The sequence below is a fragment of the Aulonocara stuartgranti genome (assembly GCF_965226115.1).
Source record: "Aulonocara stuartgranti genome assembly, chromosome: 7".
Lineage (NCBI taxonomy): Eukaryota > Metazoa > Chordata > Actinopteri > Cichliformes > Cichlidae > Aulonocara > Aulonocara stuartgranti.
In genome coordinates, this window is record NC_138945.1 from 14019237 (window position 1) to 14046777 (window position 27541).

At 39.1% G+C, this 27541-nt stretch overlaps 3 protein-coding genes and 1 long non-coding RNA gene across 6 annotated transcripts in view; 3 read left to right on the forward strand and 1 right to left on the reverse strand.

Annotated features, from left to right (window-relative positions):
- Positions 1 to 1273: 1273 nt before the first annotated feature.
- cops4 (COP9 constitutive photomorphogenic homolog subunit 4 (Arabidopsis)) lies at positions 1274 to 7661 on the forward strand. The gene is made up of 10 exons (XM_082539443.1): positions 1274 to 1451; positions 3048 to 3127; positions 3227 to 3378; positions 3493 to 3596; positions 3689 to 3842; positions 3935 to 4085; positions 4207 to 4377; positions 4681 to 4796; positions 4949 to 5033; positions 7141 to 7661. The coding sequence occupies exons 1-10, from the start codon at positions 1378 to 1380 to the stop codon at positions 7272 to 7274; spliced, it is 1221 nt and encodes a 406-aa protein (XP_082395569.1). The 5' UTR covers positions 1274 to 1377; the 3' UTR covers positions 7275 to 7661.
- Positions 7662 to 10170: 2509 nt separating this feature from the next.
- Positions 10171 to 13957, reverse strand: plac8.2 (placenta associated 8, tandem duplicate 2). The gene is made up of 4 exons (XM_082539460.1): positions 13800 to 13957; positions 12588 to 12693; positions 11953 to 12077; positions 10171 to 10955 (listed from the first exon to the last, which is right to left on the reverse strand). The coding sequence occupies exons 2-4, from the start codon at positions 12670 to 12672 to the stop codon at positions 10851 to 10853; spliced, it is 315 nt and encodes a 104-aa protein (XP_082395586.1). The 5' UTR covers positions 12673 to 12693; positions 13800 to 13957; the 3' UTR covers positions 10171 to 10850.
- Positions 13146 to 20336, forward strand: LOC309710194. The gene is made up of 2 exons (XR_014277679.1): positions 13146 to 13238; positions 20267 to 20336. It is a non-coding gene; the product is annotated as an uncharacterized lncRNA (long non-coding RNA).
- A 26-nt stretch (positions 20337 to 20362) lies between these two features.
- The window catches only part of adamts6 (ADAM metallopeptidase with thrombospondin type 1 motif, 6), a 75053-nt gene continuing 67874 nt past the window's right edge, over positions 20363 to 27541 (forward strand). The window contains exons 1-8 of one of the 3 annotated variants that reach the window (XM_082539453.1): positions 20381 to 20417; positions 20620 to 20834; positions 21866 to 22028; positions 22116 to 22256; positions 22361 to 22743; positions 24982 to 25156; positions 25778 to 25980; positions 26116 to 26199. In XM_082539453.1, coding sequence (XP_082395579.1) covers positions 22157 to 22256; positions 22361 to 22743; positions 24982 to 25156; positions 25778 to 25980; positions 26116 to 26199 — 945 coding nt within the window. In that variant the 5' untranslated portion in view covers positions 20381 to 20417; positions 20620 to 20834; positions 21866 to 22028; positions 22116 to 22156. Of the gene's footprint in view, positions 20835 to 20971; positions 21425 to 21865; positions 22257 to 22360; positions 22744 to 24981; positions 25157 to 25777; positions 25981 to 26115; positions 26200 to 27541 lie in introns of those variants that run through there. The other 2 variants (XM_082539454.1, XM_082539452.1) reach the window with 2 other exon arrangements.

A 27541-nucleotide genomic window follows, 5' to 3' on the forward strand; every position in this document is an offset into this window, starting at 1 on the left:
ACATTTCTTTATGTATTTTGCATATACTTATATACTTTTTGACTGATGTTGAATATAGATATTTAGTTTTTAACTGATACCACTTGTATATAACTTGGCCTCTGGTGTTGTATCTATTTTATTACTATTACTATTATTCAACATTATTTAGTTAGGCTATATATTTTAGTTATATTTTACTTAAACTTTACACATACTTTTGACTGGTTTGATAAAAATGTCAGCTCAATTCAATTTTATTTACATAGCATTTAAAAAGTAATAAAAAGAAAACCCAGACAGTCAAATTAATCCCTAAGAACAAACACTTGGAAACAGTGGAAAGGAAAAACTCCTTTTTAACAGGAAGAACGTGCCAGAGGGTACAGGGGCAGCCATCCACTACAACTGGTTTGGAGTGTGTTGAAAGAGAAGAGAGCAGAGAGAGAGACAAGGCAAAAGGCATGCTGTGGAAGTCCACCAGAGATTGGCTGTAACTAATGATTATATGTAAAGTGGTGTATAAATACACAGAAAGTAAGAAGAAGTAAGTGATAAGGAAATGCTATTCATAAAAGTAGAGAGGGTGTCTGTCTCCTGAATGCAATCTGGTAGCTGGTTTCTCAGAAGAGGGGCCTGAAAGCTGAAGGCTCTGCTTTCCATTTTACTTATAAATGCTCTAGGAAACACAAGTAAGCCAGCAACTCGTGCGAGAAATTCTTTGTTAGGGTGATATGGTATTATGAGGTCTTTAAGATAAGATAGGGCTTGATTATTCAATACCTTGTATGTGAGGTGTAGAATTTAAATGGGATTCTGGATTTAACAGGAAGCCAGTGAAGGAGAAAAGGCCTTTCTAGTCCCCGTCACTACTGTTACTGTAGCATTCTGTATCAATTGAAGGCTTTTCGGGGAGCTTTTAGAACAACCTGATAATAATGCTTTACAACAGCCCAGCCTAGATGCATTAAATACAGAATCTAGTTGTTCAGCATGTCTGTGAGACAGGATATTTTATTGCGCAAAAACAAGAAAGCTCTTCATATTTCAGATGATACTAGTGTTAACAATAGATTGACCCTTTTTTAGGTTAATTACAAAATTAGCAGAAAAAAATGCAACCAAATATAGCTATGATTGTTTTCAGGAAAGGGATGGATAGTTTATAATACTCACCAAGTTTTGTTTAAAAACATATATTAATACATAAAATTAAAACAATACAATAGTTCAACATTTAAGCCTGGCCTAAAATAATTATAATCATTCTTTTCCCTCTTCCGCTCCCATCGCTGGCTGCGTCACTTCCTGGCCGAGCTCTGCGCTCTGACTGCAGACGGAAGGCTCTCCCCTGTCTCGGCAGATGAAACCGGTGTTGACACTTCGACGCAGGCTACAATGGCGACCGAAGTGAGGCAGGAGCTTACACAACTGATGAACTCAAGTGGATCTCATAAAGATCTTGCTGCCAAGTATGTAACGTTAGTTACGGAGAACATCACTCGTTAAAAACTGCAACAGAAACTGCTAGCTAGCAGCTGGTCTGCACAAAGCTAAGCTAATGTTAGCTGCATTAGCCAAACATTCAGATAGAAATGCAATCAGTCTGTCAATGTTTGCTTTTAGGTTTTATCCAAAGTGCAAGGAACATAAAAGGAGGGACTACCCACATTAATTGTTGGTAAAATAATTATGAGAACTGTATATTTTATCACCAAAGCTAACTAGCTAACTTGCTGCTCTTTAGCTACATATTTGGTGCAGAGCACAACATAGCTTTAATACAGTTTGAACAAAGTGATACTTGACTAGAAAACTGCCAGGACACCCTTTGCGTACGTTCTTACCATCCTATAAACAACCATTTTATTAGGAACACCTGTGCATTTTATTAAGTACAACTGTACTGTAAAGTCTACTTTTGCAATTTCAGTTTTCGTCAGCATTGTCCAAAAGGTGATAAATCTATTTAAAAATCTTTTAGGTCCTGTTATATACGTGTTTGTATAAGAAGAAATTGTTTACTGTATCCACAGTATATGCTGATAGTTAATTAAAGTGAAAATATTTAAATACCTGTTTAATAAAGGGAGGTTTAATTCACTCAAGCTTAAATACACTTGTTTTTCACAGAAGTCACAATCAAATGCATCAACTTCTCTTAAGTAAGGGACCACAGACTGATTGCTGTAATTATATGTGAACTGGTGTGTGCATAGTTCTGTTATGTTCACAGCACTTTAGTGACATGTTGATTACAGATTTATTTATGAAATGATATTTACTGAATGGATTGGGTACTTTTCCCTCAATTTTGGTACTTTTTTTGGTACTCATTTCAAAATAATAAATTCAAAATTTCCTCTCACAGAATAAGTCCATACTTCTCAGTTTGTACATTTTGTTATTTACTTACAACATTTTAGTTGTGTCACAGTGTCATCATAGTGTCTGTGATGTTCTGTCATAGTGTTCTACAATATTAAATATTAATTGTAGACTCTTATAGGTTGTGACACAACATCTGTTAGATGGTGCAGTTGACAAATGACTGTTCAGTCTTTTACAACCAAGCAGTCAGGGTTTTTTTTTTAAACTATTTTTTTAATTCATAATAATATATGATGTTTGTTATATCATAAGGGAATACAGTATACATGGGATTATGTAATTTCTCCCACAGATTTACAATCTGTTTCTGGTGAGGGAGGGTTTTAGATGTGCTTTAACAATAAATAATTGATGAATATAAATATTATTGGCTGCTTCATCAGTGAGTCTCTTATACTGCAAATGACTTTTAGTTATGTCATCCTGGAGATTATTTGGGTGTCAGCGGGCCTTGTTCTGCTCTGTAGCCTTAGTGAGCTCATTGTAGCATCACATGGGCAGCCATTAATATACCTTGCCCAAGTAAAGTTAATCTGTGGGAAAACACTGGGTTTCATCCAATAAGCTAAAATGTATTTGTGTTTCATATTTAAGTTTTAATCCTTCGGTTTTCTATGTAAACATTTTAAACTTACCAGCAAAGTTGGAAGGTTTCTGACCGGTGAAATCTTTTGCAGATATCGACAAATTCTGGAAAAGGCCATTCAGTTTACAGATGCTGATCAACTGGAATCCTTGAAGGCCTTTGTAGAAGCAAGTATGGTGTGCCTGTATTCTTCTGTAATATCTGCTTATTCTACGTCCTTGGTTCATTTTTCAGGAGCATGTCTTACTATTATATTTTACATTCTTGCAGTGGTCAATGAAAATGTCAGTCTCGTCATTTCAAGACAGCTGCTCACTGATTTCTGCACACATCTGCCCAACCTGCCTGACGCCACAGCAAAAGCAGTGTATCACTTCACCTTGGAAAAGATCCAGCCGAGGGTCATTTCCTTCGAGGAACAGGTAAATTTGCTCCAGCTCTCTGACGCAGTGTAAATGGAGGTAACCATTCAGGCAGTTAAGCTTGAGTATTGTCACTGCAGCGCTTAACTGAGTAATGTTCCTCCATCGCCTTAGGTAGCCTCAATCAGACAGCACTTAGCGACCATTTATGAAAAGGAGGGAGACTGGAGAAATGCTGCCCAAGTTTTAGTTGGCATTCCCCTCGAAACAGGACAGAAGTAAGTAAACCATTGTCACACGCAAGTCTTGATGGTAATTGTGTCTTTAAATCCCTGTTTCTTTTGTTTGTTTTTTAAAATATCCCCTTCAGGCAATATAATGTTGACTATAAGTTGGATACATATCTGAAAATTGCCCGACTTTACTTAGAAGATGATGATCCGGTTCAGGCAGAGGCCTACATCAACAGAGCCTCATTGCTTCAGAATGAGTCCTCTAATGAACAGCTACAGATACACTATAAGGTACATGATCTCTTAGTGATTTCATAGTTACATAGTCTTATCTGTTGTTTCAGTGAAGCTGTGTGGATAAGTGCTTCTGCTGCTCTCATTAGGTGTGCTATGCCAGAGTACTAGACTTCAGAAGGAAGTTTATTGAAGCTGCACAAAGATACAACGAGCTGTCTTATAAGTCAATTGTTCATGAAAGTGAACGCCTGGAGGCACTGAAGCATGCTCTGAACTGCACTATATTGGCCTCTGCAGGTATAAGCAGGTGTTACATTTTCAGAAATAATGTAATGAGAACTAATGGAAAACATATAAAGGCATACTACTGATTTGCGGTTTTCACACTCTTAACCAAAAATGGTGCAATATTTTTTAGGACAGCAACGTTCCCGTATGTTGGCTACTCTCTTTAAGGATGAGCGCTGTCAGCAGCTGGCTGCTTATGGTATCCTGGAGAAGATGTACCTGGACCGCATCATTAGAGGTAACCAACTACAGGAGTTTGCTGCCATGCTGATGCCTCACCAGAAAGCCACCACAGCAGATGGTAAGCTGAGATACTGGGTTTTACACAGTGAGAGAAATCCTTATTTTCTCCACCCTCATTGAATCAGCTGGTGAACCAGCTGATATTCTTTCTGGTTTTGTGCTCCCTTCGTACTGTGAAACATATTTCTAGACACACTCTTAACTGCAGCTATAATGCCAATGCTATAGTTGACTTGGTCATTGCTCATGATAACTGAGGTCAGCACAGGGCTGTAACCATTTATGCTGGTGCTTGAGGGGCACTCTATACTTAGGTGTTGCAACACAACACCTATACTTTCTTAACTTTGATCTGTTTCAGGCTCCAGCATCCTTGACAGAGCTGTGATTGAACACAACCTCCTATCTGCCAGTAAACTCTACAACAACATCACTTTTGAAGAGCTAGGAGCATTGCTGGAAATCCCCCCTGCAAAGGTGAGATATGAATTGGATTAATGCTAAACTTGTATAAGAGCCACAGTTTTAGTTTTATGCTTCATTGGGAAGTTATAGAACTACTGTTGATAATAAGTTCCTGTTTTCCATAGTGGTACACACAAACTCTAGTTTCTTCTTTGTATCTGTAGGCTGAAAAGATTGCTTCTCAGATGATCACTGAGGGACGTATGAATGGTTTCATTGACCAGATTGATGGCATTGTACATTTTGAAAGTAAGTGATGAAATTGTTTATTTGTATGTTTTACAAATTTTATATAGGTTTATATAGGTATAAGGATTTGACCATGAGATTTTTAGGAACCAAAACACTTGATAAAAGTAATTTAAAGTTGAAATGTATAATTATTTATATATTAACTCATTGTTTATTCATTGTAAATAAAAAATTACAGATTAGCAGATTTTATAAACAGAAGATATGGATAAAATTGCTGTAAAATTATTCCAGAACAATTTGTGTCAGTCTGTGTGTTTTTTACAATTGAAAGCTAATCCTTAGCCACAGTAGAGCAGGCTTTCATGTAATACCAATATCTACCTCAGGATGGTATGGTGAGTCAATGTACTGCCCAACATCAGTGGAAGAAGTGGAAGCAATCAGTTTGTTGTTTTTTGTTTTGTTCTTTTTGCTATGTGCCAACTGTCTAACATTGCTTATTGTGGAGAGCTGTGGCCGGAAAAGGTGTTGCTGTGGCAGGAGGATGGTGCACTTAATTAATGTAGCACTAGCTACATTAATCCCTGTGACATTATTTTGCAGCATTTACAGAACAAGAACACTGGTTTAGGTCGCTGCCCCACAGCTCTGTGCAGACACAATGGGTTAGAGAGGAAGAGATTCTAACTCTAGCCAAAATGAACTGAATCACTGTTATCTGTATTCACAAACAATAAATGACTTGGATATAATAAACTGCGCACATAAGTGGACAGAAATTAGTGTACGTTTTAAGTAAAGGTAAGTAAAACACTTTAAGTATGTTTCTGGTGAATTAATTACTACTTATTTAAACAGGAGGAATAAAACACAGATTAGTTGGCTAGTCTAAACCTAAGGGCACACAGTGGGAGTGGTTAAAATTGAGCTCACTAACATTAAATACACAGACACATTTTAAGAACAAGGATAATGTGCAGAGGTGTAGCAACCATAGAGACATAAAGTTAAAGAGCCATATCATGAAGCTATGGGAAAGAGTTTCTGAAGCAAGGTTAAGGAGTGGGGTGACGATCAGTGAGCAGCAGTATTGCTTCATGTTCAGAAATGGCATTATAGAAGCTTTGACAGTGTTGATTGAGAAGTATAGAGAACGAGTTGCACTGTATTTGTGTGGCTCTAGAAAAGTCTGTGACGGGATTCAAGGGAGGAACAGTGGTATAAGGAACTCAGGAGTGGCAGAGCAGTACATGAGGGTGATGCTAGACATGTGTGGGGACAGCGAGACAGTGGTGAGGTAGTAGGAGTGGGAGTTACAGATGGGTTCAGATAGTGAAGATGGATGAGTTTAAATACCTTGGGTCAATTATTCAGAGCAATGGACAGTGCCGAAGAGAGTGTAGGCTGATGGGTGTGAGGAATGAATCTTTACAAGATGGTAGTGAGACACTGCCATGATATGTTGTATGTTGGAATAGCAGTTTAACGGCAGCTGAGAGGAAGAGGTTGGATGAGGTTGGTGGGAGACAGAAGGACTCTAGCCAAAATAACATCTCTGATGGAGTCTCCCACCCCATGCATGTAAGTGTTGCTGAACTGCAGAGCTCCTTCAGTGGCAGACTGCTGGATCCTAGATGGATGAAGGAGCGTTTCCGCAGGTCCTTCCTCCCTGCAGCTGTCAGACTGTACAATCAAAACTGCTCCCAACAAACATAGATATTTACATCAGTGCTGTAATTTGCACTAATCGACCAAACAACTGTTATAACTTGCACATTACTTTTCTCAGTTTATATATAAAAAACCTATACTTTAATCTTAATAACTGTACAGTACTCTGTTTTTGTAACTATTGTCCATGATGTAAATATTTTTTTCTGTAAAAATTTTGTGTGTTTCTGTTCTGTGTCCTGTTCGGTTTGAATATGTGCTTTTATTCTGCTGCTTTTACAACCAAATTTCCCCTTTTTGGACAATTAAAGGATTATTCTATTCTATTGTATTCTCTGTAGGGGTTTGTGACAGTGGCACTAACAAAAAGATAGTTGGCCTGTGGCCAAAGGGGAACACGTATTGTGGTTTTCACCATGGTTCACATGCAAATAGTCTTTGTTTTGAAAGGAAAATGCACCTTCTAATTTTTTTCTTCTGTCTCTGGCAGCCCGTGAACCCCTTCCTACCTGGGATAAACAGATCCAGTCTTTATGTTTCCAAGTCAACAACCTGCTAGAGAAGATCCGTCAGGCTGCTCCAGAGTGGGCCGCTCAGGCTATGGAAACCCAGATGACCCAGTAGTATTCCTAATAGGATCCGTCAGCCCACCCTGAAAGTTTTGTCTTGCTTCTCCCCAAAAAGACATTAAAAAACACCTGCAGTTTAAGTAGTAAAAGCACTGTGGAGATCCTTCTGGTACCAGCATGACTTGTTTGAGATGTGGCATCCATGTATTTATAGGGCTGTACTGTACATTCAGGTGTAATTTCATGTTGTTTACATGTTAAAAATTTGGATATTATATTCAGGTTGTTGACATGTTATAGGGTCAAAAATAAGATGCGCACAACAAACGCATTCTGTTTTTATCTTGATAATACAGCTATATCTGTCAAGTACTTCTTGATTTATCACTTGGCCCACACTGAATGAATTTCAACAGAGTATTAAACTTGGAGCTGAAAGAAACTGCTCAGGATCATCGTTTGATTCAAGGTCGCTGTCTGCCTCAGTGGATTTTCCTTTTTGTCATTGACAGTTTAAATATGAAGACCAAATTGATGAAATGCTATTTGAGTTCACTTTTCAGCATCTGTACCAATTTTCTACTCAGGATACATGTTCTGGAAGCATTTTAACAAAAGTTTAGGAGTAGATATCGCTATACTGAATGATACAGACAGTTTTTGAGACAAAAATGTTTTATGGAGATTCAGTGGTATAGTGGTTACCACATTTGAAAGATCGCTGGTTCAACAGGAGGAGATATAAATCCAGCTTGTGGGAGAAATGCGGTAGTGTACTCATGCTGGCCCCAAGCAGCATGGGGCCACCGCCTCTGTTCAAAGATGGTCGTTCACAGTGGACATAGATGGCTTCTTTCACTCCTCTTTGACGCCATCTGTCCTCTCTTTCTAAAATGTGAACATTCGCATTCTGGAAAGAATGACAAAGGTGGTGAACAGAGGCGGTGGCTTACGACACCGACCGTCTGCCATCTATAATCCAGTTTTGAGATCCATTAACGCCCACTCGCATCTTGGGCCATTTGACCTCAGTAAATTACACGATAGGGTGGGGCTAGATTTCACAATAGGTTAACCCGAAACCCTGGGTGATCGTGACCTACACCCGTTTTCAAACCTTGGCTCGTGTGATTAGGTAGGGATCAATAGGGGGTCCCTGACCCTCTTAGGGTTTAAAATCTGGGACTCCTAACCTATTGCTCTTAGAACTGAAGAAGCTTCTCAGATGAGAAGTGAAACATCTTCAAGAAACCTAAAGAAGTCCAGACACTTTTCTTTCCTAGCTCCTTAGACTACGTTGACCTGGACGACTGAGAACCTTCAGACATATTTTCAAGATGCTACTGACGATAAATCGACTTTGGGAAGTCGTATTTTTAAAGCACAAGTCTTGGTTTTTAAATCTAGCCATTACAAAGAGTCAGATGATACTGTACACCCATATGGTAGGCCTGTCCTAAAGCTTACTCTGCTTTATTGTTTTTTTCCCCCCGACACAGTGCCGTTAAAAAAATATCACTTTGCAGATTACTGACATCATAGACAAAATAAGTCATTTTCTATAGGGATTTTACCCCCTAGAAAATTGCTAGTTTCACCTTTTATAAACTTCATAAAGCAGATCAAATATTGTAGACATTGTTGTGTTAGTATAATATTTAAATTTTTTGTGGAAACTGTCCTAGGTCTGAGCCACAAGAAACAAAATTTACAACAGGTTTGAAAATACTGTAAAGAAAGGTCTTATTTCATTATTCATTATGATTGGGGATATTAATTATGATTTCCTTTGGTATGGGATGATGTCAAAGAGTCTGATCTCAAACAGTCCTGATAAAACAGAATCCATCCAGTTATTTTCTTCTGGTTATCCGTGGCTGGGCCACAGGCCCAGCAGCCTAAGCAGAAAAGCTCAGACCACCCTCTCTCTAGCCATCTCCTCTAGCTTATCTGGGGGAGCACCAAGTTCTTCCCAGGCCAGCCGAGATATAATCTTTCCAGCGTGTCCTGGTGTGGCCTCAGATGAACTACAAAATGGCTTATTATACCGTGTCATTGTTAATTTAACAAAAATTAAGCTAAAATGCAGAAGCAGTGTGTGGTGAAAACCTTAGTGCACTCTCACTGTTTTCATAGGGTAAGTAGCAGCCAGGTTCTGCTTAACAAATGTATCTGATAAACTGATCATCACTCAGTTTGACCACCTGTATAAAAGCAGAAGCTTGCTGGTTTGGTACATTAAGGTGTGTATTCTTTGTGTGTATATATCTCGGTCTCCATAGGCACATTGAATGCTAAAGTTCATGACAGTACTATTAAACAAAAAGACTGAATACATATGACGTGTTTGGGAGTGTTGTCAGGAGAAAGACTCTTCCATCTAAAAAGAACATGACTGCAAAATTACTTGCTGACTTCTTGAACAATGTTTTTTGGACAGAGGAGAAAAAAGTAGAAATGTTTGACCATAACGCATAGCACCATGTTTGGTAAAAACCAAACACAGCATATCAGCACAAACACTTCAAACCAACTGTCAAGCACAGTGGTGGAGAGATGATGATGATGATGATTTGGGCTTGTTTTACAGCCAAAGGACCCGGGAACCTTGCAATCAGTAATCTGATCATGAACTCTTAAATGCAAACATATTCTAGAATCAAATGTGAGGCCATCTGTCCAACAGCTAAAGCTTGGATGAAGTTAGGTCATGTAACACGTAACACTACAATGATTCCAAGCACAGCAGTGAATCTACAACACAGTGCCTAAAACAAAAAATGCAATGTGTTGCAATGTGCCAATGAAAGTTCACATCTCAACCTAATTAAAATAGCAGCTGTGGTAGAACCTTAAGAGAGCAACGCTCAATGAAGTGAAGCAACACTGAACACACTGAACACAGAATTCAAGTTACTGCTGTTAAAAGTGTTTCTATTAGCTACTGAATTATGGGGTGTACTTGAATACATGTACTTCTGCTTTACTATGAATGTATGTGAATATTTGAGTGAATATATGACGGAAATTACTTGAAACAGCAACATTTTGTTTGACATCTTTCTAAATGATCAAGATCTGCTTAACCAGATACAGCTAGTATAACAAGTCTTAACTGTTTGATTCGTGATTCATTGTCTTTCTGCTTTGTTGAACTTGTTGTCTGGAACAGGCTCCACTAACAGCAGACTTAATCGAATAGAAATGAAACTGGATATGAAGTGTACAAATACATTCATACAAATAGATGGAAAAAAGAAAACAAAACAGCACCGTTCAAAATGTAAACAATTTCATTAAAACAGTACAAATTCTGAAGGAACAGTAGTGATAAAAGAAATGCTGTGCTGCAGCTGACTAATGATTAACTGACTAGAAGAGGTTCATGTGATTTTCCCTGTGACTGGGGCAGCTGATACACAGGAGGGTAATCATTTTACAACAAACAGCACTGAGGTGTGCACCATACTTTTCAAAGTATTTAAGATTTTTATTGGAAAGGGATGGGTTAATGCTTCACCAGCACTTTATCTGGAGTATATAGAGATAACAGTAGCTTTTCCATCAGAACATCAATGCCATTAATATTTTGTAAAATACATTTTAGAGAGTTTACAAGACTGTTACTCTTTCAGAAAATGCCCTGCTCCTTGCGCCGGTTGATATCTCTCTTCAGCTGGCAGGTGGTGCAGACGGGGCAGCACATGGCCATCATAAAATCGTTACACATGGAGCCCTGGAAACACACGCAGTAACTCTTAGAAGGTTCAGCCTCAACCTCAGTGAAGGGAAGGGAATTAGGCTAATGACACGACCAGAATTTATTTATATGAAAAACCAGGGTTGGATTACAGACTTGATCAAAATGTAAGTGTACACATGCTATCATGCTGTGTTTGCATCAAGCAGAAAGTTGAATAAGTATACAAGCAATGGAAAATTGATCAATGCACTAAATTATATGACATTCCTGCTTCAGAGCCTATATCAGAAGCATCAAACTCAAGACCCAGGGGCCAAAATTGAAACAGCAAAGACTCCAATCTGGCAAAATTTTTGGACTTTTAACTGTCTTTTCATAACTTTTCCTGCTAATAAAGATCTCCCACATGGCAATTTATACAACACCAAAGGGTTAGAGTTAACCCTAAACATCCTATTTTCACTGCTATGCACTACTAGAAATTTCTGTGCTTATTCCAGTGTTGTTGTTTTTTAATCAGGACATTTTCTATTACAGTATTAAGATAAATGTGAGCTGTCTGTGGCCCACAATGTACAGTGAGTTTGACATCCATGACCTAAATGAATCTACGTTGCAATACTATGGCTTAAACAGGGAAGGAAAAAAAAACATAATTGGACAGAACCACATTATTGTTTTTAACCTTTGTTTCTCTTAATCTTCGAATATATTTTGATTAATCTTGGGTAACATGTTAAAAGTACTTGTACTTTTTACATGATCATTTTCAGACATTTAGTAATTTGACTCTGACAGCATTTTCAGTTTTTCTCTTTTTATAATATAGGAGGAACATATTTGACTTACAACATGATGGTAACAACTTAATTATTAGTTACATACAGCAGGAAATAGGCTGTTTTCACTCACAGTGAAACAGGTAACTAAAAGACCACTTCTTTGGTTCTAAAAAGGCCTCAAATAGACTTAAATTGGCGAATCCTGCAGAAAGCTTGGCTACTGTTCCTGTTGTCCACTGAAAACTTACCTTGATGTTGTATTTGGTCCTGTAGACGCTACGGATGGGCATGCCCAGACCACACAGGCAACACTCGCCCATGTCACTGGCAATGGTACAGCCGAGGCAGCAGTAGCACCAATAGCCAAAGCAGCCTAAGGCAGGGAGAAAGTGTGTTAAAGGAAGCACTTACAACTTAAATCCATTATTATTGTTATTGTTATTGTTATTATTATAAGTATAGCCGCTCTTCATACATTCCATTAAAATATCCATTCCCAGTTAATTTTTAATATAACTGATAAGGGAAAAAGATCCACAGTCCTTATTTTACATGAGAAAATGCATTCAAGTTTCACCAAGTTTCAGTGGTTTGGTATCCATTTCTTGTCAGTTCCTTAACAGCCCTGAAACCTACATTCATACATTCAGATAGACATTTGAACATAATATATTTACTTAAAATAAGGACTGAGGGTTTGTTTCCACCACACGAACATGTAGATGGAGCATTACAAAGGCCAGTATGAACAGAAAGAAAACCTGCTTTAACTGTTCTTTTCTTAGGTTTGAAAAAAAAGTGTATCCAATTATATCTTGCTGCAAATGCTGTCTCAACTTTGTGCATATTTTGAGCTACAGAACCAGTAAAGAAGGTTACTCACAAATTCCAATGTCATCACAGCAATCTAACACGCCTGTCTGGAATTCAGAAGTTTCATATTTGCCTGGTTGGTTGACCACAGCCATGATCACGTTAAAATCTTCTTTCTGTGGGATGAAAAGGGGTTATAGTTATTGTTTGAATATTGTATGTGAGGAAGAGGAACACTACACAGTAGTGTTCCTACTGGTTCATATTTCTCTTTATTATTCTCGGTGCTTCCATATATGTTTTGGCTTTACTACTTCCACATACTTCACATACACATACTTCAAACAGCATTCAAACTATAAAATGCTCTCAAATTATTGGGATATTACTATAATTTAGCTTTTTCATCTTGACCATTTTGATAAAATCCCTGTTTAACTTTTATCGCATTATGATGATTCTTTTAGAAAATACATGTGCTGCTATGCAATTAAGCTACAGTGTACCACTCTAGCCTTTTGAATCTGTTCCTCATGTAAATGGCCTGTATTTGTATAGTGCTTTACTTAGTCCCTAAGGACCCCAAAGCGCTACATTCAGTCATCCACCCATTCACACACATCCTCGCTGCACTGTACAGCATACACCACATTGTTAAGTTTGTGTTTTGGCGTTTTGTCTTTCGGGTGAACCAGAAGAAGAAGAAGTTCACTTCTCCCTAGTGAGTAATTTTTTAGGAGGCAGAGGAATATCTTATACTTGTCCATTTAACTGTTTAATTTGGCTAACTTGGTTGAGGTTAACTTACTGTTTGACCAACTCAAAAAAGGAGCCAAACTCACACCAAAAGTTTAAAACTTAAAAGAGAGACAGATTTTTATTTTATTTATTTATTTATTTATTAAAAAAAAAAAAAAAAGCTTTTTAAAAATAAAAGTAATTAAATACTAGTAAAGAAGACCTTTTACACCCCCGCCCATGCAAATGCTAATTTCCTCTTTAAATTCGCCCAGATTTCTTGGGGTACTTATGAATTTTTCGTTGTTTCATATAACGCTACAATTATATTTTATTGATATTTAACAAAAATTTGTTATACATAAACAATATTAAGGAAAATATATTGCTAAGTGTTCGAGTATTAGCTAACCATTACTAGCTAACCACTGTTAGCTAACAGCCTACTAGCACCGATAGCTAATACTGTAACTAATGTATAACAAAATACAACGTTTTTACAAGCAAATCAACTTATATAGAAGTAAAAATGATTTATACAGGCCTTTTGTTGAGCTAAAGTAAGATCTTTTCTGGAAAAATGATCTTCTGCCCCTTGCTGCTTCCAGCAAATGTTTGAAAAAAACAACAGTAAAAAGTTCAAAGAAGCTCTTTTCCTATTTGTCAGTTTTTTTGCGGTTGGGATCAGGGGCCTGCATGTAATGGTTTACTCAAAGTCTCTGGTTGGGACGAATGCTCTAAATGACTATGAAGTCCCTTGCTTTTTACTTTAACCTAATGCAAATAGATCTTTCTATAAAATGCTGTACAGACTTAAATCAGTCAAACACTACCATATCATGTTTGCTCCCTCCTTCTTTCCCCATAAACTGCTAAGACCAGACTATACTTGTTATTATTATTATTATTTAAGTTTTGCTGATTGTAGCTGTTTTTATTAGCTTATTTTTCTATTTTTAAGGAAGTTGCTTTTCTGTCTCTTCACAGCAAAATCTCCAGTGTTAAATTAACACTAGAGAGTGTGTTTATAGACATGTCTATATGGGTCCACACCTCTGAGTGTTAAATACAACACTGTTGAGTGTTAAATTAACACTTTTGACAGTGTTATATGTTTAAAAGTAACCTAGTCAGTTTTGAAGATTAACAATGGCTAACACTGAGCAGTGCTGATTTTCTAACACTGGAAAATAACTAAATATTCCAGTCTGACTAGGTTACTTTTAAACATATAACACTGTCAAAAGTGTTAATTTAACACTCAACAGTGTTGTATTTAACACTCAGAGGTGTGGGCCCATATAGACACTCTCTAGTGTTAATTTAACACTGGAGATTTTGCTGTGTTGGTGAACAAACCTTAGTAATGGCATACTCACATTTGGACTGTGTCAACAGGCTTTGGATACAACTTTTTTGTGGATAAGTTTAAATTTTGTCCAGGAAATAAATGTTTAAAATGTTCTTGTTCAATGTTACTACATTCAAAAATAAGTGATTATTTGGGAAAAAAAATATAGGGTGGAGAAAATTATTTTAGATGTGGTCTCTCAGGTGTTTAGCCATATTTTAATTTCCATCCATTTCCGGTAATGCTTTTCAAGTTCGAGGTAATGAGGGATTGGTGGTGTGACTAAAGCCTATCTCATTTATCATGGGGGGGAAAGGTAGGGTGCAACCTGGGCAGGGTAGTAGTTTATGGTGGGCAGGAACTGATTATTAATGCAGAAAAAGAATGTTTTTCATTACTTAACAACACTGAGCAAAGGTCAGTAGTGGTCATGACATTTTTATTGGACAGTAGGTAACATTCATGAAACACCCAAATAACTAGAAAAGGGCTGAAATCAATTAACATTTGAAGCTTATTAATCTCCTAGGACAAGAACAGCTGTAAGTAAAGATACACAATACATTTTCTTTTTATTACTATGAAGATAAAAATGTTTTGCCAGACTCCAAGTGAACAAAAAGCCAGCACTTGAGCATGTCTGATAAGATCCAGAGACACGAAGACATGTACATGGGTTAAAAAGTTGCCTTATAAAATAAAATAAAATAAATAAAAATAGAAAGTGTTTACCTCACCTTTCAGAAAGAAAGAGCTGCCTAACCTTAACAGACTGCTGGAAATGATGAGGTTTATAATAAGTGTAATAAATCTTTGGACAGAGTGACAAATAGTATTCAGTAGCTTGAGTGCCACAGCCAGTGTATGTATATACAAAACAAAGTAGATCTTGAACTATTGGACTATCAAGCTGGTGGCAAGGGTTTTTGTTTTTGTTTTTTTCTATAATGCATTATATATATTAAAAATTAACTTACTTGATTTAGTTGTTTGAGCTTTAGTGTGCCACAAAAACACTGGTCTCAAATAAGAGTAGAGGCCTTGCAACAGATTTAGCTACTAGCTCATTTTCACTTGCAGTCCCTGGGCAGGTATGCACACAATATTAAATAAACTGGAAACTGGAAATAAACTACAAGATACAGATGAAGTAGCAGAATCAAATATAAATGCAAAGCCAAAGAAAAGCCCTTCAGCCCTACCCACAAAACACATTGCAAACCCTTTCTGAGTATATGCTTTTGCCATTCAATAACCAGTCGTTTCAAATGTGTAACCATACAAATATGACTAATAAAGCATAAAAAAAATATGCTGGATTAGGTCAAGTTGATGTTATTGTTTCCTGTTTTTTTCCTCCCAATGATGAGAAAAGAAATTCAAAGCAAGTGTCAGAATCAGAAAGAAAAGTGATTTAAAGGTGACTTTGCATGTGGCATGTAATTTGAGACAGACTGGCTGGTCTAGCTCAGAAACTGCTGATCTAGTATGGTTTTCTTCATAGCCATATCTTGGGTTTATGGAGCATGTTACGGAAATGTGCAAATATCCAGTGAGCTGCAGTTCTGTGAGTGAAAATGTCGTTCTGATGTCAGCAATCAGAGGAGCAGTGGCCAGACTGCTTCAAGCTGATAGGAAGGCAACAGTAATTCAAATAAACATTTGTTACAACAAAGGTATGCAGAAGGGCATCTCTGAACACACAACATGTTGAACATGTTGGGCTACTGCAGCAGATGACCACACCAGGTCCTGTCAGCTAAGATAAGGCTGAGGCTGCAATTTGCATGGTCTGAGACAATGCAAGATTAGAAAAAGGTTACCTGGTATGATAAGTCTTTATTTGTACATTAGGACGGTTGGGCCAGAATTTGGTGTAAACAATGTAAAAACATGGATCCATCCAAACTTCTACTAGATCATACTTGTGGTGAAGTGAAGTTGTGAGGGAAATTTTCTTAGTAGACTTGTTGATACCAAGGATGGTTTTAACCCCACAGCCTACCTGAGTAGTGTTGCTGACCATGCCCATCCTTTTATGACCACAGTGTACCCATCTTTCAACAGCTGCTTCCAACACTGTAATATACCATGTCACAAAGCTCAGATCATCTCAAAATGGTTTCTTGACCGTGACAATGACTGTTGTTGAATGTCCTCCACAAGCATCAGACCTCAGTCCAATGAAGCACCTTTTGGATGTGGTGAAACCAAAGATTTGAATCATGGATGGACAAATCTACAGCAACTGTGTGATGATATTATGTCAGTGTGGCGCAAAAGGTCTGAGGAATGTTTCCATTGCTCACAAGCTTGTTGAATCTGTGCCTTGAAGAATTAAGGCAATTCTGAATATTAAAAAAGAGTTCAATTGAACTGTACCTAACTAAGTATCCAGTGCATCTAAGTGGCAGCTGGCAATACAATAAAGTGTAGTAGAAAAGGGAAACTTACTGTCAAGGTGAACTGATTTTATAATTTCCATCTTTTCTCTTGAAAAATATAGGCGCAAGCTTTAAAACTTCAGGGAGAAAAATCCCTGTGAAGACTGCCAAGTCAAAGAAAATTATAACATTTTAAGTGGACTCATATAGTTTTTAACCAGATTCCTAAAATAAAAAATAAAAACATAAAAACAGCTGACTCTATAACAAGTGTAGTGTAAGTGTGGAAATAAAACAACATCTCTGCAAATGTGTAATACTTTAATAAATACACTCAACAAAAATATAAACGCAACACCTTTGTTACTGCTCCCATTCCCCATGGGATGGACGTAGAGACCTAAAATTCATTCCAGATACACAATATAACCATCCCTCCCAAACAGTGGTCACAAATCAGTCCAAATGTGTGGTAGTGGGCACATCTGCTATATTGAGATAATCCATCCCACCTCACAGGTGTGCCACATCAGGATGCTGATCTGACATCATGAGTAGTGCACAGGTGTACCTCAGACTGCCCACAACAAAAGGCCACCCTGGAATGTGTAGTTTTTTGCGCTATTGGGGGTCTGGGGACCCAGAACCGGTCAGTATCTGGTGTGACCACCATTTGCCTCATGCAGTGCAACACATCGTCGCATGGAGTCTATCAGATTGTCAATTGTGGCCTGTGGAATGTTGGTCCACTCCACTTCAATGGCTGTGCGAGGTTGTTGGATATTCGTGGGAACTGGTACACGCTGTCGTATACGCCGGTCAAGCACATCCCGAACATGCTCAATGGGTGACATGTCCGGTGAGTATGCTGGCCATGCAAGAACTGGGACATTCTCAGCTGCCATCTGCCCTGAACAATGTGAACCATGATTCATCCGTGAAGCGCACACCTCTCCAACGTGCCAGACGCCATCGAATGTGAGCATTTGCCCACACAAGTCTGTTACGGCGACGAGCTGGAGTCAGGTCAAGACCCCGATGAGGACGACGGGCATGCAGTTGAGCGTCCCTGAGACGGTTTCTGACAGTTTGTGCAGAAATTGTTTGGTTGTGCAAACCAATTGTTCCAGCAGCTGTCTGGGTGGCTGGTCTCAGACGATCTTGGAGGTGAACCTGCTGGATGTGGAGGTCCTGGGCTGGTGTGGTTACACGAGGTCTGCGGTTGTGAGGCCGGTTGGATGTGCTCCCATATTCTCTGAAACGCCTGTGGAGATGGCTTATGGTTGAGAAATGAACATTCAATGCACGGGCGACAGATCTGGTTGACATTCCTGCTGTCAGCATGCCAATTGCACGCTCCCTCATTGCTTGTGGCATCTGTGGCATTTTGCTGTGAGACAAAACTGCACATTCCAGGGTGGCCTTTTGTTGTGGGCAGTCTGAGGTACACCTGTGCACTACTCATGATGTCAGATCAGCATCCTGATGTGGCACACCTGTGAGGTGGGTGGGATGGATTATCTCAATATAGCAGATGTGCCCACTACCACACATTTGGACTGATTTGTGACCACTGTTTGGGAGGGATGGTTATATTGTGTATCTGGAATGAATTTTAGGTCTCTACGTCCATCCCATGGGGAATGGGAGCAGTAACAAAGGTGTTGCGTTTATATTTTTGTTGAGTGTACATATATTTAAAACGGTGATGGTACACTCCACAAAAAAATTTGGTCAACTGGCAACAAATATGTACCATAATCAGGGGGTTCAGACTGTCAAACAGTGTGTGCATAAATAGTTAAATAGTTTAACAAAAATAAATTATTTGCAATTAAATTCCACGAAGTGATCTACCTGACAGGTCCACGCCGGCATTTACACTTTCCAACCTGCCTTGGTCTTTTCAACACACGATGGCGCTACTCCCCAAAAAACAGAATAACACCGACTCCATCTGTGAATGACGGCATGTAATGACGACCTGACTGTAATGATACATGCTCGTACATAATGAGCAGCTGTAACTGAAACTCTGGAAGAGGCATGATTTCCAATTTCCGACAGGCTAAAGATAGACGCGGTCGTAATTACAACAAAGCTCACAGGATACTATTAACCTGCACAGAAGACCCTAAAAAAATACCAAACAGACCACATCCTCTGATTCAGACATTAAATTCTATGATGTCTTACAAACTGCTGAGTGTAATCTGAGGAGGAATACACAGCAAACTGCAGGGTTAACACAGGCAAAGCCAGAGAATCGTGTTTATTTGATTAATTCTTTGTTCAAAGTTAATGCGAAATGTGAAAGTGTACATATTCATTGTTTTTGAATTATGGGCTATCAATGAATCGACTTTTAATAGTTTCCTTGTTTTTTACTTAACCCTTGTGTGGTGTTCGTATTTTTGTTACTCAGCCAGTGTTCATGGGTCTGGTGGACCCGCTAGAGTTTTGGCTTTCCAAATTAACACTATCAAACAATTTTATGTTAAATTACTCAACAGATGTTTACTTCATCCCAATTACAAGACATATGAACAGCAAACATGGTTAATTTTTTCCCTTTACCTTTGTTAGATCACATTTATGAATTAATGTGCTTCTCGTTTTTCTTTTATATAAAATGTTATAAATAAATCAGTTATAATCAAGTGGAGTGAGTGGAAAGACACAACACATTTACACGTGAAAAAATAATTAATTGTTTAATTTTTCTTTTGAAAAAAACTGAACACGGGTCTCACAGACCCGAACACCATACAAGGGTTAAAGAAAGTAATTGAATACTTTGGCTTCTTGCGCCAAAGAGCCCCACTGGTCCTCTAAAAATATGCTGTCTGTAATGTATCATATTATCATGAGTGTTTGATGTAATATCATAATCTGACAGGGGTGTCAAACTAAATCTACTGGAGTAAAAAGTATTTCAAAGAGGTTTTGGTGTACAATAACATGGAAATATATATGCATGTGCTTGGTTTTTCTACAATTGCAGGGACGACATTTCCTGTTTGAAAGTTTGATTCATAATTCTGTATCCTCTTACCTGAAGTTCATAATGAAAACATTAAGTATTCAGTTAATAATGAACAGAATACTTTAAAATGGGTTGTCCTCCACACGTTTGATCTTTAATGATAATTTTGTGTGCTTTGTGTGACAGCTAGTTATAGCTGTGAAGTAATGCAGTGGAACAGAGTTGGTTAATAAAACAGGTGACTTTAACGTGTGGAAATTGAAGACGGCTCTGTAAATTCGCTGTTTCAGTGATGGACATGCGCACACTGATGGGATGAAGAGAGGCACCTCTGCACTGACGTCACCCCCCCCCCCCCCCCCTCAAAAAAAAAATGTCCCGGAGCTGGGACATACCCGGTTTCTCTGCAGTGTAGTAGTGAGGAGGAGCAGCTCCAGAATTGTAAGCCAACTTTTTCTGGTGTTTGCATGGATCCACAGCTTCTCTAAACTTTTTTTTAAAAACATATTTAAGGTTTTAAGAGCGACCACAATGAACACAAACTTTATTTTATAAAGATAGACTGAACATATAAAACCTTCTGCGGAAGGAAATCCAAAACTTGGAAAAGCTGCTTTTTTGTGTGTGTGTGTGTGTGAGACAGTCTTGGGCTGGGATACCACCGCTGCTGTTGCTGCTCGGGTGTCTGGGCTGAAGGGGAGAATCTCAGTGAGGCTTCACAGGATGGCAGAGTTCAAAAGGAGATGAAAAGAGGAGAGCAAAGGAGGTCTGTGTGCGGAACTTGAGAGCTGCAGAAGTGATTTGGTCCTGGGCTCTGTCTGCACACTCGGATTGGAGCTGACAATGAAGATGAACATGGTAAATGGGCTCAAATCTACTCTGTCAAGAAAATAAGACTATATGTTTTTTCTACTTTTTCTCTTTAAAATAATCGGAGATGATTCGTGTGAACATTTCAAATGTTAAAATAGCTATTTTACCACTAAGAGCTGAGAGAGAGTTTAAGGGGGGGTCGTTGCGTGGAAAAGGCGTACTTTAGGCAGCATTTACGCACAGTAAGTTCGCAGCGTTACAGGTCCACATCTGCAAAAGTTTGCCTATCCGGCTGCTGAAAACAAACCAACCAAACTTCCCCTGAGCAACAAAAGCTGCGGTCTATTTTGACTTGCAGACGCTCCTTGAGGGTTGCGTTTGCGGTACCGGTGTAATGCATGCGGGCTGGCTGCCAACTGTCTGGGTCAGAGTGGCCAAGTAGGTAGCGTTGTCTGTCTGTCTGGACCGCAGGAGCGCTACAGCTGAAGAAACATTTGCGAAAAGCCCTCCTTTCCAAAAAGGCTACCACCCGTGTTTGGAGTCCGGTCTCTTCCTCGGATCGTCACCGCTGTGTCACCTGGATCCGCTTGTGTGCTGCAGTTTGTAGTTTGCACATGTTGCTTTCAAGCGCGTCAGTGAGTAAAACTAATCTGCAGAAATATCAGCTTGCACAGCTGACATGTATGCGTCCGTTCCAGCGCGGGTTTTACACGTCATTTGTATTGTATTGCCACGTTTTTGTCACGGCGTATCAGCCATTAAACGGCCATCCGTGTATTTAAAGAGGTACTGGCACAAATGGAACCGACACCAGTGCTCCTCGTGGAAATCTGTAATATGGGGTGTTCAGCGTTGCCTTACGTTTTCATTCATTGATTACAAACCACAGATGGAGTCAAAGCTTGCCATCAAGCCTGCTATAGTTAGTTGCTCAGTATAAGCATATAAATGCAGATATTAAATAAGTACAAAGTTTTAGAATAGTCAGTAGCCAATTGATCTAGCACTTGACGACCAATAAATCAACTAACAGAGTGGGCTATCGTTGGGTAATCGCTGCTTAATTTTCTCCACAGCAGTGCAGATGGATTGGTCAAGACAAAGATACAGAGCTTCCTGTTTGCGTCTGATGGATTACAGTGTTTTGTATGAGCTGCTGACATGAATTCAGAGGCTGGTGAGATGTGGGAGTGCTCATCTTCAGGAGAAATCTGAGACCTGAATGAGCCTTCAAGCACGGTGAGAGCATTTTAATTGAAGGAGGCGCACCATGGACTTGTTGTGGTCTGCCATCAGACCCATTATGTCCTTTTAACCCATTTGTAGCACCCTCTACCCCTACCCCATGTCACATCTTTCCCTGAATTATGGAAATTTTGTGGAAGACGCTGACTTGGACACTGAGCCTGGTGGTGATGACTGCTTCTGAATTTCAAAGTATCAGCAAACTCTCACACAACTCCCAAGGTATGGTGGTGACACATGGACAAAAAAAATTCTGCTGTACTCAACAGCTTATTTTCATAACATCTTCTTATTTCTGTTCCATTCTCTTCTTTTCCTGGTAAAAGAGGAGTTCCTGTCCTACCTGCAGCACTACCAGTTGACTGTCCCGGTGCGGGTGGATGAGAATGGAGAATTCCTGAGCTACACTGTGAAGCACCACCGGCCAGGCCGACGGAGACGGGGGGCGGTGGATCCGATGATGGGAGCCCAGCCCGCGTTAGACCCACTGGAGCCCCGACTGTTCTACAGACTGTCAGCCTATGGAAAGCACTTTCACTTAAACCTGACTCTCAACCCCCACTTGGTGTCAAAACATTTTACAGTGGAGTACTGGGGTAAAGAAGGGCTGGAGTGGCGGCATAATATGGTAGATAACTGTCACTATATTGGATTCTTGCAAAATCAGCACAGTACAACTAGAGTGGCACTCAGCAACTGCAAAGGCCTGGTGAGTACAAAGTGCCCCCCCCCCCCCCCATGTTTATGTCAGATATAACTAGGTTGTGGTTCTGGTAGATTTTTGGTAGATTCGGCAGAATATTATCACAAGATTATTGCAGTTTGCTTAAGAGAATCTTGGCTTTTTTTCCGCATGGTGCACTGAGCCTGCAGGCAGCTTGGAGTGACTTGAGGTTTATGTTGAAAAAAATCACATCATCTCAGTGATCTGATTGTGATAACCATCAGTGCTTTTCTTCTCACTTGTGCGCTGGATGTCACACTTGAGTAGTTGAGATCACATTTCTTAAGCAGATCCTTGTGTGATCTTTAAATGATATGCCTATAAATGTGCAGGTTTCAGTTCAAAAACAAAACTGAGCAGCTCTAATAAGGCATCTAATTATCCTGTCTAAGCACAGACTGTGTGACTGTTCAGTACCTTTTAACTAATCACGGAATTGTGCCAAATTTTAAAAGCTGTTATCCTTCCATGCTCAAGAGTAACTCCAAAGAAGTTAAAAAAAGAAAAAGGCCCTGCTTCTTATTGGCAAATGTAATCATGTGGGGGAAACGCTTAGCCAAATGTGTTGGCAAGACATAGCACTGAGTATCATAAATTGAATTAGTGTTTGCCCTTTTTTTCTTACATCACCAAAAATGGACAAAACTGTGTCTGTACTTTAATGTAATCAGCTGTCTGGACATTTTGAGATCTTGACATCACACACTATTAAAACCCTACATCAAAAATGTTTCTGTAGGCTAGTGTGATATGTGGTTAATTGCTTTTATTGTGGGTTTTACAAAGCCAAGCCAGTGTTTCCTATAAACCCACTCTGAAGGACTTCTCCTAGGTTATGCTCCAGAGGGGGCATTGACAGGGGGAGAAGAATGTTTTAATGCTGGTCTGGATGTAACTGATTGTTTGGGGTTCTTAAATTTTACTGCAGATTAGTGACTAATGCATTGTATATGTGAAAACATGTCCCTAATGAGAAGCAAGAGGTCACATAAGGGGATGTATTAGTTGTTTAAAGGGACACTCCAAAATGACTATCTTGTTTTGTTTTTGTTTTTTTTAATTAGCTGCCCAAATTCTGGATTGTACTTTTTTACAACTTGCTACAAAGCAAAATCTTTTTCACATGTTCCCCACCTGACATGTGCCCAGTATTTTCAGACTTTAAAAATTAGGGTTTGGAACACCTGCTATCCAGATTCAAACTGACGTGACTTTGTTATGATGTCAGCATGACAATCCGTCAGTCAGAAGTGGAAAACAATAGGGCTGTTGGAGGTGTGTAGGCTTTAGTTGTGATATGGCTTCCAATAATCATTGTGTTCAAACTGTCCACTGTAAATAAAAGATGGAATCAGGCACTATGACATCAGTGTCAAGCTTGAGTGTTGGCGTTTTAGCTGCTGTGTTCGTTCTTTGTAGTCAGAAACGACCAAATTTGGATGACTGGGTGGAGGTCCAAGTTATGAGCTAACGCTAGCTAGCTTGATTATCTATCTCCATTCATAACTGAAGCCCAAACATCTTGGACAGTGTGCACCTCACAGCAAGCTTTATTGTTTATCAGATAATTACAATATAATTTCATCATTAAAATTTCCCAAAAGCCACCAACACAGAACCTCCAAAGGTCCAATTCAGTGACTTCTCTTAAAAGAAGTAAGGCCTACAAAAGAGTGACGGAATATAGCAAAGTAGACACTTGTCAATTAAGGTGGCCATGGCCATAATTCCATTACCAAGAGTGATTAATTTATATTACAAAATGTCCCACCATAGACTTGTTATGGTGGGAAACTATTCACAAAACCAAACCATTTTATGCACGTCACTTTTTGAGCCAGCCTCAAGTGGTCATTAGATGAAAAGCAGTTTTTGGCATTTAGTTGAGTTTTCCCTTGAGACATGGCTGCTTGGTTCAAACTATCTCCCTTGGATTTCAGAACTCACCAATAACTCTAATATAGCTTGAATGTTTGTTCTTTTTTTTCATATATATTCATAAAAGCAGATTTTGAAAATGTTCACCTGTTGAAACAAAGGATGCCTGAGTTTCCTTCATGTCCACCTGTCTGAGCACAGACAAGAGTAACAAGTGTCTAAACTAGGATTGCTCCTTTAATAAAATGATTATGAAATACAGTGCTTTTTCTTAAGACTGTACTTTTAGTACCAATGTTTCCTGTTTTTAACCTGCTTTTTTCATTGATTTTCTTCCCCAACAAGCACGGTGTTATTACAACAGAGGAAGAACAGTATTTAATAGAGCCTTTAAAGAACATATCCTCAACCACCTCTGGTGAATGGAACCTGGAAGAAGCACAGCAGCATGTTATTTATAAAATGTCTGCCATTCCCTCACCACAAGAGCATAGCCAGGAGTTCAGCTGTGGCATTTCAGGTTGGTGAACCTCCATCTGGGTTGGACTCTGTGTGGGTGGAACTGACGTAAAGGAATAACTATACATAGCAAGTTAGAGGAAGTGCTGGTTTGGTTCTAGGCCCAGGTTCTGTTAGACATGACCGGGCCTCTTGTGTGCTATAGTTGCTCCTGGCCTGGACACCTTTCAACCTGTGACAGAAAGTCTTGCTCCAGCTTTCATATAACGCCCTTCAGTGCATAAAGAAGACTTTACACAAGAACAAATTCTATTTATAGGACCAATAATCATCTTGAGAATTAAAAATTCTCAGTTTCACCAATGCTCTGTTTGCTGAGATACGTTGAGTTAGAACCAAAAATAACCAGGTGGATATTTAGGTATTCGGCCAGGGACTTATGAGAAAGAGCAAAGACTGTCATCACCAGGAAGCCAGCATGTCCTAACATGCAGCATCTTATAGCTTTTTCCCAGAGCATCTGCTGGGCCATAAAACAAAGACTTTAGCTGCTAGGTTCAAAGTGGCAAATTCCATATCTGCACCTATCACACACAAACCAGCTCTCTCTCAAACAGATAATGTGTCACGCTTCTGATTGTTACCTCACTCTTACCTGTCTTTGTCTCCCTGTCATTCACAGACCTCATTAAAACCAGTGCACCTTGCCAGCTTAGCACGCCTTTGCCCCAAAACTACAGCAAGCTGTCAAACAGCACCCACAGACAGAAGCGATCCATCAGCACTGAGCGCTTTGTGGAGACGCTTGTGGTCGCTGATAAAATGATGGTCGGTTACCACGGACGCAAAGACATTGAGCACTACATCCTGTCCGTAATGAATATTGTAAGTTTGAGCCTACTTTTTCGGTCAAGTCTACACTCATGATTTCTCCATTGTTGCTCATGTTATTCATGGACAGGCAGAGTAGTGTGGCACAGTTGTCTGACTTTGTGTCTTTTCTTCTTTTCTGGAGGTCAGGTTGCCAAACTTTACCGTGATGCCAGCCTAGGAAATGTTGTGAACATTATTGTGACCCGGCTGATTGTTCTGACTGAAGATCAGGTAAGAGAAAGTCTCTTTTTTTCTGTTTTAAGCCACGTCTTCTAGTATCTATATCCTCACCTGTATTGAGTGTATAACTGTATAACGCAACTTCTGTGTAGAAAGGGTAGAGAGTAGAAAGACTCTTCACCATATGGACACCACTTCACATGAAAGCCGTGCTTAGGTATCTTCCCTCAGGGAGCTTCTATTGAGCATTTGTACATGTACTATACATGTGCATGTATGTGTGATGAGAGAAACAGAGGGTCTTCCTACCATCTGTTTTTCTGAAAGGGTCTAGCAACTCTTTTTGTAGCATCAGTTCTAAAAATGATGTCAAGTGGAATCAAACTTTAAATTATATGAAGCAGCACTAGTATATCAGTCATTATGAAAATTCACATTGCATGCAGAATGTTTTCTAATTATTTGGTGGGTAAGCTGACATCAGCACAGTTTAATTACCCTTTGCATGGAAGTGGAAGCATTTACCAAACTCCACTATAACGTCCCCAGTTGTCCTTCTACATTAGCTACTTTTCCTCCCTGTTTTCCAATAGTGCAAGTCCTCTGCTCCTCCTATGACTCATCTTTTTCTTCCTGCTGTAAATGGTTTTACCTTTACTACAACTGCATCGTCTCCTAAATCAAAGACAAAACCCATGTCTTCTGCAAAATCTGGTCCTCTAACATCCCTCTGATCCCCTAACAGTACTCCTCCAATAATTCATTCAGATAATCGTTCTACTTTGGCTCAGTGTTTAGAGCTGTCAATGCATGACAATAAATTCAGTGCCCTTTTTTTGTTTTGAGCTTTTTTTTTTATTTTTATTTTTTTACATTTTTGTTTTGCGTGAATGCTATTTTTTGGACAGCAGGCAATAGGCCTCCAGGTTTCTGGGTATAAAGTCATGTGAAAAGAAAGTTTTTCACTGTCAAATCTCTATTGTGTTTGACACCCAGTGATGGATTGTGCATTATGGTCAAATGTCTCAGATTTGGGCTCATCTGTCCAAAGGACTGAGACCTGTAGAGTCTGAAATGTAGCTCTTGGGTTTTTTACAATTTCTCTGAGGATTGCACAATCTGATCTTAGGGTGAATTAGCTGGGATATCCACTGGGCTGATTGTGGTGTAATGTTAACATACAACAAAATACTCCAGGCCAGCAAACTGCCAATTGCCGCTATAGAGGTGCTCACTCTTGCCAATGATCAATCAACCTGCATTTAAACAGCAGGACGTAGGTGCTAATCAATCGTAAATCAAATGGAGAAGTGCCTTAAACCTCCGTTCTTTTAAGCAAATAAAGGGGGCAATAACTGTGGTTTAAAAAAAACTTGCATTCCTATAAAATTCT

What these genes read in the sequence shown, in the direction of transcription:
- cops4 (XM_082539443.1), top strand. Translation starts at nt 1,378, where the DNA reads ATGGCGACCGAAGTGAGGCAGGAGCTTACACAACTGATGAACTCAAGT. An exon ending in CATAAAGATCTTGCTGCCAA is followed by an intron (nt 1,452 to 3,047) that starts GTATGTAACGTT and finishes AATCTTTTGCAG; the next exon opens with ATATCGACAAATTCTGGAAA. An exon ending in AGCTACAGATACACTATAAG is followed by an intron (nt 3,843 to 3,934) that starts GTACATGATCTC and finishes TGCTCTCATTAG; the next exon opens with GTGTGCTATGCCAGAGTACT.
- plac8.2 (XM_082539460.1), bottom strand. Translation starts at nt 12,672, where the DNA reads ATGGCTGTGGTCAACCAACCAGGCAAATATGAAACTTCTGAATTCCAG. An exon ending in CTGTGATGACATTGGAATTT is followed by an intron (nt 12,078 to 12,587) that starts GTGAGTAACCTT and finishes TCCCTGCCTTAG; the next exon opens with GCTGCTTTGGCTATTGGTGC. An exon ending in GGACCAAATACAACATCAAG is followed by an intron (nt 10,956 to 11,952) that starts GTAAGTTTTCAG and finishes GTGTGTTTCCAG; the next exon opens with GGCTCCATGTGTAACGATTT.